Source organism: Theropithecus gelada, chromosome 2, assembly GCF_003255815.1.
Source record: "Theropithecus gelada isolate Dixy chromosome 2, Tgel_1.0, whole genome shotgun sequence".
Classification (NCBI taxonomy): Eukaryota; Metazoa; Chordata; class Mammalia; order Primates; family Cercopithecidae; genus Theropithecus; species Theropithecus gelada.
In genome coordinates, this window is record NC_037669.1 from 105488671 (window position 1) to 105503406 (window position 14736).

The following is a 14736-nucleotide window of genomic DNA, read 5'->3' on the forward strand; positions in this document are numbered from 1 at the left end:
GTAACTCTTGCATCCTGTAGAGCTGGAGCCAGAAACTGAAGAAGTAAAAGTTAATTATCTCACATCTTGGAAAAAGATGAAATAAAAAGCTATTTGACAGAAGGATCCCATTACAAAGGCAGTGAGGGGACTCCAATGCATTCACCATCTTCTAGGTGTAGAGCACAACAGGTGGAAGCTGACTGCCTGTTTCAGCTTGATGTCTGAGTCACTGGGCCCTCTTGTGCTGCTCTCCATGCACTGCGTAGGAACTTAACCAGGATGACAGATTTTTAAAGGAAATTAAGGGAGCAAAGTAAAACTTTCTTAAAACAAAATTTAATAGAAACTGTCATAGTAGAAATAGTATTTTCATTTTGAATTTTCTTATAACTGGAAATGTGAATGGTTCACACAATGGTGAGAAATCCTAATTAGGACTGCCAATATGGTATGGATGTATTTGAAAAATCAGCTTTACCAGGTTTCAATAAAGCCAGAATAAAAACAGATTAGGTTGGTGTTAGGACAATTCAGGGTGATAATGGTCTTACAAACTTGAGGTCAAATATTGGCCCGCATTCTCTGAGCTACAGATAGTTCCTACAGTTGTAAAATAAGGATATCACCCTCATAACTTGATGTAAAGACTAACTTAACATAAAACATCTAACACATGTATTTGATAAATAAACTTGATATGTATTTGATAAATAAACTCTTCCTTCTTATGTTACCTAACCCATTAGATCTTTTTACAATATCTTATGCAAGAAAATCAAGGGACACAGACAGCTAGAGGAAAATTTAAGAAAAAACAAAATAGTTCTCATTCTGTCTTCCATACAATTACAATAAAGTGTCTAGATTTGATCTTACTGAAGTTTCCTGATAACGAAAATGTTGGGTCATCTTTCCTGTCCTGCAGAATGAGATAGCCTCAGAAACAAACCTGCTGCTGATGTGTAGATCCAATTTTAAAATGGTTTCCCCTGAGAACTGCAACAAGACAAGGATGCCCACTTACATCTATTCAGCTTAGTACTGGAAGTCCTGGCCAGAGCAATCAGACAAGAGAAAGAAAGAAAGGACACTCAACCAGTAAAGAGGAAGTCAAACCATCACTGTTCACCAATGACATGATTGTATACCTAGAAAACCCTAAAGACCCATCCAATAAGCTCCTAGATCTGATAAAGGAATTCAATAAAGATTTAGGATACAAAATTAACATACCCAAATCAGTAGCACTGCTATACATCAACAACAAACCAAGAGAATCAAGAACTCAATCCGTTTTACAATAGCTGCAAGAATAAATAAATAAATACATACATACATACATACATACATACATACATAAAATACTTAGGAATATACCCAACCAAGGAGTTGAAAGACCTCTACAAGGAAAACTACAAAACACTGCTGAAAGAAATCATAGATGACACAAACAAATGGAAATACCTTTGCTCATGGATGGGTAGAATCGATATTGTGAAAATGACCATACTGCCAAAAGCAATCTACAGATTCAACGCGATTCCCATAAAAATACCATCATCATTCTAAATAGAACTAGAAAAAAAAAATCCTGAAATTCACATGGAACCAAAAAAGAGCCCACATAGCCAAAGCAATACTAAGCAAAAAGAACAAATCTGGAGGCGTCACATTACCCAACTTCACGCTATACTACAAGGGTATCGTTACCAATACAACATGGTACTGGTATAAAAATAGGAATGCAGACCAATGGAACAGAGCAGAGAAACCAGGTGTAAAGCCAAATACTTACAGCTAACTGATCTTTGACAAAGCATACAAAAACATAAAGTGGGGGAAGGACACCCTATTCAACAAAAGGTGCTTGGGATAATTGGCAAGCCACATGTAGAAGAATGAAACTGGATCCTCAACTCTCACTGTATACAAAGTCAACCCAAGATGCACCAAAGACTTAAATCTAAGACCTGAATCCATAAAAACCCTTCTAGGCATTAGCTTAGGCAAAGACTTCGTGATCAAGAACCCAAAAGCAAATGCAAAAAAAAAAGCCCAAATAAATAAATGGAATCTAATTAAACTAAAAAGCTTCTGCACAGGCGAAGAAAAATCAGCAGAGTAAACAGACAACCCATAGAGTGGGAGAAAATATTCACAAACTATGCATCCACCAAAGGACTAACATCCAGAATCTATAAGGAACTCAAACAAATCAGCAAGAAAAAAACAACCCTGTCAAAAAGTGGGCAAAGGACACGAATAGACAATTCTCAAAAGAAGATATACAAATGGCTGAACATGTGAAAAAATGCTCAACATCACTAAACTATCAGAGAAATGCAAATTAAAACCACAGTAAGACACCGCTTTACTCCTGCAAGAATGGCCCTAAAAAATAAAAAAATATTAGATGTTGGCATGGATGTAGTGGAAAGGGAACACATTTATACTGCTGGTGGGAATGTAAACTAGTACAACCATTATGGAAAACAGTATGGAGGTTCCTTAAAGAACTAAAAGTAGAACTACCATTGGATGCAGCAATTCCATTACTTGGTATCTACCCAAAGGAAAAGAAGTCATTATACAAAAAAGACACTTGTACATGCATGTTTATAGCAGCACAATTTGCAACTGCAAGACGTGGAACCAACCTAAAATGCCCACCAACCAAGGAGTGGATAAAGAAATGTGGTATACATACACCATGGAATACTACTCAGTCATAGAAAGAAACAAAATAATGGCATTTGTACAACCTGGATGGAGTTGGAGACCATTATTCTAAGTGAAGTAACACAGGAATGGAAAACCAAGCATCTTATGTTCTCATTTATAAGTGGGAGCTAAACTATGAGAATGCAAAGCATAAGAAGGATGCAATGGACTTTAGGGACTCAGGGAGGGGGGAAGGACTGGAGTGAAGTGAGGGATAAAAGAATACACATTGGGCATAGTGTACACTCCTTGGCTGATGGGTGCACCAAAATCTCAGAAATCACCACTAAATAACTTTTCCAAGTAATCAAAAACCACCTGTTCCTCAAAAACTATGGAAATAAAAAATTTAAAAATAAAATTAAATAAAATGGTTTCCCCTTTCTTGATGTTTGAGAAGGAAGAAATTCAATGAAACAGATTACCTTTCTTTGCTGCAGGAGGTGTGGGGAATAAGGGAAGAGGGCCACCAATGTAGTGTAAATGGCTTTCAAAATTTTACACCAATTCATGAAAAATTTCTCAAGAAAACATGGAATAAAAGGGAATTTCCTAAACATGATATAAAGGTTACATACTAAAATTCTACAGTTAACATTATACTTACCAATGAAAAAATATAATGCCATAAGTATTGGCACACGTTAAGTACTTAACTTGGTCCCTGCTTGCCTAATAAGCCTCACCTCATACCACTCTCTCTGACCCTCTTGATTCCATTCTGCTTACCTTCTAGTTCTGTGTTTATTCCATGTATTGTTTCCTCTGCCTGCAATACTCCCCTTGCTGTCTACCCTTGTACTTAAACTTGTCTAGCTTACTCCTCTTTTTTCCCTTCAAGGGAAGCTAACATGGCACTTCTAGGAAGCCTTCCATGATCCCTCATACCTATTTTATATCTACTCATTATCTTACAGCATAGTTCATCTGTAAGTACTTGCGGTATAATAAAAATACATATATTTGGCCTTTGTCTTAGGTTTCCGGCATACAGCTCCTAAAACAAGTGGAATCTCCTGAGTGATGAGAGTGTCTTTTTCAAGAGAATAAGATGACTGGTGACTGGAGACCCCTAGGTAGCTTCAGCATGGGAGCTGGGTGTCAGAAAGACCAAGCAATGGTTAGAGGTTTGGAACTTTCAGCCCCATCTCCCAACCTGTGCAGAGGGGAGAGGGGCTGAAGATTGAGCTCAATCATAAACGGCCAATAATTTAAACAGGCATGACTACATAATGAAACCTCCAAAAAAACCTGTTAATGGTGGGGTTGAGGAGTTTATGGGTTAGTGTAGATACTGATGTGCTAGGAAGGTGCTAGGCCCAGAAAGGGCATGGAATCTCTACCACTCCTCATCCCCCTCCCCAACCTTGCCCTATGCATCTCTTCCATTTGGCTCTTCCTCAGTCGCATCCTTTATAATAAATGGGTAAATGTAAATAAAGTGTTTCCTGAGTTCTGTGAGTCATCCTAGTGAATTATGGAACCCGAGAGGGGGTCATGGGGACCACTGAATTTGCAGCCAAGTCAGACAAAAGTAGGTAGCCTGAGTACTTTGTGACTGGCATCTAAAGTGAGGACTGTCTTACGGAACTGAACCCTTAAACTATGGAGTCTCTAACTCTAGGTAGTACTAGAATTGAACTGAATTGGAGTCAGAAAAAACTTGAGAGTACTTAGTTAAAAATCCTTTTATAATTTCATTGACTGTAAACTCTGCAAGACAAGACCATGTTTGCCTTGTCTACCATTGTATCCCCAGGCACCAGGCAAGAGCCTATCACACTGTTCAATACAAGCTTGAGGAAGGTATAAATGGAAAGGCTACCACTGGAGAGTAGAAATTCTACATTGTTATCTGGAGAGATGTTAGTCACGAGGTTTTCTCAGGCTTTGCTTCTAATACAATGCTGATGGCCAATGAAACAAAAAGAGAGGCCAGGTGCGGTGGCTCATGCCTATAATCCCAGAACTTTGGGAGGCCGAGGCAGGTAGATCACGAGGTCAGGAAATCGAGACCATCCTGGCTAACACAGTGAAACCCTGTCTCTACTGAAACTACAAAAAGTTAGCAAGGCGTGGTGGCATGCACCTGTAGTCCCAGCTACTCAGGAGGCTGAGGCAGAATGGCGTGAACCCAGGAGGTGGAGCTTGCAATGAGCCGAGATCACACCATTGCACTCCAGCCTGGGCAACAGAGCAAGACTCCATCTCAAAAAAAAAAAAAAAGAAACAAAAAGAGAAAAGTAACAAGCCCAACTTTTCACTATGTGATGTGAGGGCCAACTATAGGATAGGGTAGCACAGAGGAAGGAACGGGAAGCCAAAAATATGATACTACTGCAAAGAAGAAGTATAGCTGAGTAGAGCACAGTGATCAAGTCCCAGTCCCAGTAACTTCTCCACATTGAACCCCTTGTGTTGTCAAGCTCTGTTCTCCTGAAAACTATCAAGTGGTAGAGTTCAAATTCTGCTCCACTGCCTGCTTTTAAAAAAAGGCTGTAAAATACATAAAATTATCATCTAGTCCAGCAGTCAGACTCCAAAGGCAGTGAAAGAGCATATGTGCATATACCTTGTCCATCATCAGCCCTACTTAAAAGTCATAATTCTGCACTCTTATCATGTAGGTATTCATTGGTACTTGGAAGTATTCAGTCGTACTTGCTGGGCTGTTACTCTGTCAAAGGGTCTTAAAAACAGGCTCATGTGTGTACACCTCATCTGTCCAACTAGATCTTCAGCCTTTTAAAGGCAGAAAATGTCATCTGTTGCTCTCAAATTCATGTTTGTTCTGTACTGAGTAGAGAGGAGAGGCTCTTCAAACACTAAATAGGACTGAAAAGAACACTTCATGTACCCAATACCCATCAGGTAAATTTGTTGAGACCTATGGGAACCAAAGAAAATGAAAACCAGGCCCAAATGACATTGGTAAGAAAAGACCATCTCCATTTTGCCACGAAAACAAGTCTTACCTGTGATGGGGTTATCCTTCCCTTTTTAATTTCAGATGAATTTTCACTGAGTTTTCCTACTTTGTTACTTGAGCTGCATTTGTAGCATGTCCATCTTGTTTGGCCCTCAATTTCCATGGTGCATTCTTTGTTTTGAAGGCAGAATGAGTGATACAAATGGCCACAGCTGCAAAATGAAGGCAACGAATGTGTCCTTTTTATTATCACAAAATCCATAAACATAAGCTTGTAAGTGTACTGAGAAGCAATAAAGATATCTAACAAGTAGAAAGGCACTGATGGCTGTACAGGGTAAGAAACAAGAAAGGGAATGTACTTGCTGCTGTCCTCTCTTTTTAAAAATCCACATTCATGTATTTGTATACTTATGTTGTGAGTACAAACAAATCACCGTTCTCTGACTACAAACTACTCAAAGGATGAGTTGAACTTCTGTTCATTTACCAAACTATGAAATCGGATGGCATTTTCAGATAGTCTGAAAAAAATGCAACAGGGGGCTGGGCATGGTGGCTCACGCCTGTAATCCCAGCACTTTGGGAGGCCGAGGCGGGCAGATCGGCTGAGGTTAGGAGTTTGAGATCAGCCTGGACAACATGATGAAATCCCATCTCTACTAAAAATACAAAAAATTAGCCGGGTGTGGTGGCAGGTACCTATAATCCCAGCTAGTTGGGAGGCTGAGGCAGAAGAATTGCTTGAACCCAGGAGGCAGATGTTGCAGTGAGCCAAGATCGTACCACTGCACTCCAGCCTGGGTGACAAGAGCAAAAAACTGTCTCAAAAAAACAAAAAACAAAACAAAACAAAAAAACACAAAAAATTAGCCAGGTGTGGTGGCACACACCTGTAGTCCCACCTACTCAGGAGGCTGAGGCACGAGAATCGGTTGAACCCAGGAGGCAGAGGTTACAGTGAGCTGAGATCGCGTCACTGCGCTCCAGGCTGGCAGACAGAATGAGATTCCATCTCAAAAAGAAAAAAAAAAAAATTAAAAAAGGCAACTGGAAAAAATCGTAACTATTTAAGTAGCTTGATAACATGAATGGTCTGATCACCAAATTCAAGGCAAGGGTTGTGATTTGATTAAACATTTACAAAAATGTCACTGCTGTAGTAAATCCTTACACTATTCATATGAAGAAATTCCCTATTGATTACATTAAATGACCAAATCAGCCTCCCAGAAGTTGAGTACTGAGAATAATTCTCAGCCATCTACACTGATTTGTCTTCATTTCTCTAACCTAAAATGTTGGACATTTCAGAAATCAATCCTTTTCTTTTCTATAGTCTTTATATTCTTTTTCTTTTTTCTTCCTATCTCTCTGTGTGTGTGTGTGTGTGTATATATATATATATATTAACTGATCCGTCTGCTTTCCCCCTTGATCTCTCTAGTCCTTTAACACAACAGTCAGAGTAATCCTTAAGACATAGGTCAGATCATGTCACCGCCCCAGTCCTCAAAATCATCCAATGGCTTCACATCTCAGAGTAAAAGTCTCACTTTCATTATAAAAATGAGTTAGACTTGGGCCAGCTCCTACATGATTTGGCCTCTGCTCCTCTGAAGTCTCTTTCACTGTCCCCTTCCTTGGCTGCTCAGGTGCCGCTAGCCTCCTCACTCACTACTCCTCAAGAATGCCAAGGCTCTCCTGCCTCATGGTCTCTGCACTCGGCTCCTCTGCCTGGTGTACTCTCTTCTGAGGTTGCATGGCCACTTTCTTTAGATCCCCTCAAATGTCATTTAAACAAGAAGGCTTTCCAGGCTACTCTATAAATTAGTAGCTCCCAACATTCCTTTTTCTCTATAGCATAGCTCGTTTTTATTCATGTAACTATTAATTATTTTTCTATTAATTAATTTTTAAGTTGTCTGTTCATAAGTCACCTTAACAGTAAGCCTTTCCCTGACCAACCTATATAAAATATCTGCACCCCCCACCAAACATTCTGTATCTCCTTTAACCTTTTTTTCCCCCGTGGTAGTTACCAGTTATCTGGCATATACACTTGTTGGCTTATGGTCTATCCCTGACACTACAATGTAAACTCCATGAGGGTAGATCCTTTGTTTCATTCATCCTGTATCCTATCCCCTTGAATAGCAGCTCACATATAGCAGGTGCTCAATAAATATTTCTCGCCTGAATGGGCTCTTCGTGTGAAGAGAACTACTTCCTCTTCCAACCATCAAGTCTACCAATCTTCATGCAGAGCTAACACTCAGATAGTGCTTACTCATGCCAGGCACTGTTACAAGTGCCTTATATAAATCATTTCATTCAATCCTCACAAAACCCTAGGAGGTAGGTACTATTATCCTATTTACAGATGAGGAAACTAAAATATAAAGAAGTTAAATAACTTGCCCAAGGTCTCACAGCTGGCATGTAGCAGAGTCAATATCTGAACTCAGGAAGTTTGGCTCCATGGCCATATTTTTACGTCTATCCCTACATTCTAGATGAGCTGTCTTTGCTCCTGAGACCAACACCTTCATTCTGCACTAGGGTTCTTCTCTCTTTGCAATGTAGCTTAAGTATCATATGCTGACAACTTATAAATTAAAATTTTCCAGTCTCAACACATCTCCAGATTTCTGACTTGAAGAACTGTCTAGCTGGCATCCCTGCTTGATGTCTAACAGTTCATATCAAACCTAACATGTGCAAGACGAAACTCCTGATTTCCCCACTTCCTTGTATCTTCTTCATCTTAGACAATGGTACATGTTTACCCAATTGCTCAGACCAAAGACTCATTTTTCTCTCATATTCCACATCTAATACACCAGCAAATTATTCCTACCTTTAAAGGATACTCAGAATCCAAACACCTCTCAGCACCCTTGCACCTCCCTCTCTTGTTCTGCTCAAAGGTCACGTCCTCAGATATGCCATCCCTCATTCAATAGCACTTGTCCTGAACACGTCATCCTTCTATCCATTTGTCCTGCGTTCTGTTTTTCTCCAAAGCTCTTATTCCTCTGTATTTATGTCTCGCCTGGGCACCCCAACCTCCACCCCAATGCAGAATGTAAGGTCTGTGAGGGCAGGAACTTGCCTATCATGTTCATTGCTAGAATGACTGCCTGTCTGTGTATCCATGTGTATTCTTGCCTGGTAATGCCACAGATGTACGTGTACCATACATGTAACATTTATTTCCCTTTCTTACCTAAAGACAATAATTTCATCAGCCATTTCTTGGCGTCTCTTGTACTGCTGCAAACATATAGAGCAGTAATCTTGTTTGGGATTCAGTCCTCTGGTGACCGAAGCTCTCAGGTTACACAATGACCAATGGAGATCTTGGTTTAGAAGGCTAGTTGTTGTTTCCAGCAGGGTCTATGAAACAACAAAACAAAAACCAAACAAACAAAAGGTTATAAAATGAAAGAGATAGAGGAGATGGATGGTGAATAGCACTTGTTTAGTTTTCAACTACCAACCACTAAAATTGGAACACATTATAAAGGGATAAAATTGTTGAAACAAAAAAAAAATCAAAACCTCACAAATTCAAGCGGTTAACCTCAATGTGCAGAGTAATGGTGAGTGTATACATTATGAGACTCTCAAGTCTGTCATTAGTTTCTACTGAGAAATGTGAGCTCTGCCATTCTGCAGTTTAATTCAGTATTGATGGCTTTCAAATGACTAGATAAGCCCAAATCTATTTATTACATTTATATAATAACTGCTCTCTGAATGGCTCAGAGTGTTGTAATAAAGAATACAGCTAAGTCTGAATCCCAGATTTTTTATTGAAACTGCATTCATGGTAATGTTTCAAATATCTTTTCACTAGTAAAGCTAATGGCCACTACTCCATTTTCATCTTCCTTGGGCAGAGAGAGAACATTTTCCTGATCAGCACTTAGAAGTCATTTGCATCTACTCAAGACCATGACATCTATCATTAAGTCACATAAAGACATTTTAACAGCTATCACATTAAGTCATTTTAAGGCTCTATGTATTTATAAAGTATTGTTTTTGTGCCATATCTCATTCTTAACATTGGTATATATCATCTGGCTATGTAGTTGGGTTCTTTTCTCTCAGTCCTGAAGGGGAAGATAGAGCTAGGTACTGCCTGCCCTCCTTGCTATACAGCTTAGCTCTTTAACTTCACCTGTAATGCAAAACTTTTCGTTCTAATAGTCTCATTCTTTCCAATCAGTATCACGTTTTTCTCCTCTTTCATAGTTCCAAAATTGGTAAACATTCTCTGCCTTGCACTCAACTTTACTTCTGCTAACGTGGAATCTGTGCCTGTAGGAGTATCAAGCTTCACTGGGCTACACATAGCCAAACTGCAATTCTTACAACATTCTAAGAAAAGCTGTCACCCAGATTTTCCTTTTTCTTCTCACAGATTCTTAAAAAAAAAGCAGACGTTGTCTCCAACAGACCTAAATGGTACTTTTCCTAGGTGGTTTCAGGAGTCACTTTGCAGTACACTAAGAAAAAAGCCCGTACACCAGGCTGGCACTTACTGAGACTTAAAGCTAAAGACAATTTTGGGTTAAGGGAAGACTAATGACCATTTATGGTGATATGGTTTGGCTGTGTCCCCACCCAAATCTCATCTTGAATTCCCACGTGTGGTGGGAGGTAACTGAATCACGGGGGCAGGTCTTTCCTGTATTGTTCTCATGATAGCAAGTAAGTTTCACGAGAGCAGACAGTATTATAAGGGGGAGTTTCCCTGCACAAGCTCTCTTCTCTTATCTGCCGCCACGTGAGACATGCCTTTCACCTTCTGCCATGATTGTGAGGCCTCCCCAGCCACATGGAACTGTAAGTCCAATAAACCTCTTTCTTTTGTAAACTGCCCAGCCTTGGGTATGTCTTTATCAGCAGCATAAAAACGGACTAATACAATGGTTAGTGACAACTATCTGTTTCAGAATGTTTAAAATAATACTCACTTAATTTTATTTTGCAATTTTCTATATTCATGTTGACCCTTCCTTTTCATGTGGTATAGCTTTGTACTAAATTATTTTTCCAGAAAGTTTCTCATACTTTCATTTTGAAAAAAAAGATACTTGTTTCATTGTGAATGAATTAAAATAAACTAAATTTGAATTAGACGCATTTCTACATTCTGAAATGTGTGTGTGTGTACACAAATCAAGGTCAAGAGAATTTTTTTTTTTTTTTTTTAGAGATAGGGTCTTGCTCTGTCACCTGGTGCAATCATAACTCACTGCAGCCTCCAACTCCTGGGCTCAATTGATCGTCCTGAGTAGTTACAATTATAGGCACATGCCACCATGCCCAGCTAATTATTTTTATTTTTTGTAGAGACAGAGTCTTGCTATGTTGCCTGGGCTGGACTCGAACTCCTGGCCTCAGGCAATCCTCCTGTCTCAGTCTTCCAAAGTGCTGGCATTACAGGTATGAGCTACCATGCCTGGTGAGAGAAATTAAAAACTGAAATAAATATACACACATACACCTCAGTCTACCTAACTGCCAGTAAATAGATGGTAACTTTTTTTTTAAGTATAGGTACAAAAGAAAAGAAAATAGCATTTTTCTACCTTAGGACAGACTTAGATGTAACAAGTAGCTTACTTACTTGTTCATAGTTAAAGGTATCTAACATTCCTAGAATAAGTCCCTGGATTTCTCCAAGTTTTCCTTTTCCATAAACTGGATCCTAATTAGAAAAAAATATAATTCTGTTATAATTCTGTATTTTAAAATTACTTTAAAATGTTAAGTTATCTGAAAAAGCCAAATGCTTTTAAGTATTTTTCTACAGTCACAAAATATTTATTCTTCCACAAATGTTCCACTGGAAATGTACCATAGTCTTCCTCTGATCATCTCAAATATTTTTGAAAAACAAAATTTAAATTATCCAAGCCCCTTTCTTAACAATCCTTGCAAGTCTAATTAAACTTTACTTTTATTTTGTTTCTGCAAGAAGCTTTCTCTCCTTCATATAAAACAGCAACTCTCCCTCTTTGCACTCTTATTTATCTGCTACATTAAAACCAGTGTACTCAGGAATACCCAGAATCTGTCCAACAACTCCTCCTGTGATCCCATTTAGCCACCTCCTGCCCCTAACCAACTAAATCGCACCAGTTTTGGAGACAAACAGGTTCTGAGAAAACAGCTCTCAGTTTTTTGAAGTTTTTTTCAGTAAAGTCACTATTGATAAACAACAGATACCTAGATATCCAATGTTCCCTCCACTGCATTACATATGAGGTATGCCAAGTAACTTGTTTATTATGTACATTTTGGAAACACTGAAGTGTACAAAAAAAAAAAAAACACACACAAAAAACAAAAAACAAAAAAATGAAAAACAAAAAAACAAAAAACAAAAAACCACACCGAAAACTGAAATCCAACCAGAGATAAACACTGTTGATATTCTGATGTATATTTCTCTAGTCTTGTTTCTGGGAGAGGTGAGAAAAGGAAGGGAAAGAGGGATATATTTTTTAGTGTATAAAATTGGAGTATTTTACAAAATATTTTTATATCTTTTTTTAACTCAACGGTGTATTGTGAGCACTTTTCCATACCATCAAATATTTCTTTTTTTTTCTCTACTCTTGTGACACATTACAAATATTTCTTAATAGGTACAGAATATAAATTATGTGAAAATATCATGTTTTATTCATTTTCTGCTTTGAACATTTCACTTTTCCCCTTTCCCAAACTCCAGCCACTATTATCAAATGCTAGTGGCTGCAAATCTCAACTGGAATCTCTGATTCTTTAGAGAGTTCTAGACAGAAAACTATAGACTCAAAGGGCATTTTCATGGCTATCAATATATATTGCCAAATTGCTCTACCAAAGTTTATTTTAGGATTTTTATCCCCATCAGCATATGTATGTGCTCACTTCACTGACCTTTGGCTAGACTAATAATTTCAAAACTGTGAACACATGAGTCAAGTCTATTACTTTTCTCTAATATCAAGTTATATATGACATAAATGACTCTTTTCCATGCCAAATAGGAGAATCCAGCTACACAGTTATGATAAAAGTAGTTGCTATTTTAAGTGAGTAGCATATGCCAAGTACAGTACTAAGCACTTTATGTTTACCACATTACTAAATTCCTTCAACAGGTTTTGTGAGTAAAGAAACTGAGGCTTAAAGAGGTTACAAAAACTTCTCTAAGTCACAAAACTATCAAGCAGATAAGATGGGATTTGAATCTAGGTACTTCAGAAACCATGCTTTTAATAACCACACTATACTGGTCTTCCAGGTATGGATACAAAAACTAATAAACTAAGTAATAAACTACTTCTTGCTTGAATATATGGGTTTCTAACATAGGTAACTAAATAAATTAATGATTGCTGGAAAACATGAGAAACATGTCTGGCTATTTCTTAGGGAGTCTTGGTACTGTTAAGAGTTAACTGTGAGTTGAGAAGGCAAAAAGGCCTATGGAAGCAGGAAAAACCTGTACAAGAATTGTCTCAGGATCTGCTTATTTTTCTCTTCTGGGTTCTAGTGATGGCTCTTGCAGAATAGGTCGTGCAGTTCCTAACTAAGATTGGTTTTCAGTGCTTTGAGTCTGTCTAGAGCAGCATGAGATTGTCTGCCAGAGGTTTCTTTGGCCTCTTCAACTGCTAGGGTTATGCTGAAGAAATCCAAGGCACAAAATAACTATGTGTAGTAATTATCAAATTAACAAGTTTGGGCTTGAACACATCACTTAAGCTTAATAGAAAAAATTTCTATTTCACAGCTAGGGATCATATCACTAAGCTAAAGATATCTGTCAAATATGTGGAAATCATTTACAAAAGGCAAGATACAGATATCTCAGACTAGTCCTTCAGAGAAAAACAACTCAAAGCCATATACCCACTGGACAATTTTTTCTTTTTATTTTCTTTGCATAAAAATAGACCCTTGTTAATGCTTAATTATACATTTGGTCAAGTTCTTAATAAGTACACATTTGCCAAATATCAACAGATGGTACAATATCTTATTAGAAAACTCTATTAAAATATTTACTATAATATGTGGATCCAGTATGACAATAGAGCTCTGGCATGTGTTTACAACAAAGGTGGTCTGGAGAACAAAGAGGTCTTAAAAGGTTAAATTCTGGGAAAAAGAAATCTTTATAGGTCATTTCTGTATTTATGTCAGTACATTTCACTGTAATATACATAATTTAAAAGCAAAATCATGAAAACAATCTCATGCTGGGACAACATATAAATTATAGAATGCAAAAGGGAGCTCAAAGCTTCTAGCACAGCATGCACCAAACCACTAGCTCTTCAAATTATTTTCCAAAGATGTCAGCTAGATTCTTCAGCAATGAATAAATGCTGAGGTTTCTCTTAAGTTGTTTGCAAACTATGAAGGAAGAGCATACTTGGTTACCCATGTAAATGTGTTTTTCAAGACACACACTAGAAAAGATGTGATGACCACTTTTTTTTTCCTATTGCTTTCTGGTACCTACTGTATCATGTATGTGTATGTTTAAAATAAAAATCTTTATTAATTGAGCACTGCTTTAAAATATCAATGATGCCCTAAACAGGAGAGTCTATAATTTGTTTGCCTTTCCTCAGTGAGAAAGTAATAAACAGCTTCTCAGAAGCTAAAAATTACTTCTGCCATAGAGTGAAGATAGAATGTATACAACATAAACACGGTCTTTAAAATGTTATCACCTAATATTCATAAAAAAAGACGGTGTAATTTGGGTCCCAGGCATCAGTCTGAATAAACACGTGAAGATCAAGATCTGTAAGAACCTGTTATCATGTGACCACTTCTTTTGGAAAAACTAATTTTTTCAGTTGTATCTGAGCAATTGTGCATCTAAGTAACTGCTGTTCCCTACATTTTTCAGTGGGGATCTGATAAAGTGAGGTGGGCATGAGAAACGCCTTGATTAGTGTTAGATACAGAAGAAAAGCCCTAAAACTTGAAGTTAGTAGACCTGGATTAATTCTAATGGCTCCCATTTCAAAACTGAATAAATTAAGACAAGTTATTTGATCTTTCTGAGTGGCACTTTTCTC

At 37.9% G+C, this 14736-nt stretch overlaps 1 protein-coding gene across 8 annotated transcripts in view; it reads right to left on the reverse strand.

Annotated features, from left to right (window-relative positions):
* Positions 1–14736, reverse strand: part of VPS8 (VPS8, CORVET complex subunit) — a 254143-nt gene that overhangs the window by 54995 nt on the left and 184412 nt on the right. For all 8 annotated transcript variants that reach the window (XM_025376216.1, XM_025376215.1, XM_025376217.1 and 5 more), the window contains 3 exons: positions 11277–11357; positions 8862–9031; positions 5679–5844 (listed from right to left, as the gene is read on the reverse strand). In XM_025376216.1, the coding sequence (XP_025232001.1) occupies positions 5679–5844; positions 8862–9031; positions 11277–11357 (417 nt within the window). The remainder of the gene's footprint in view (positions 1–5678; positions 5845–8861; positions 9032–11276; positions 11358–14736) is intronic.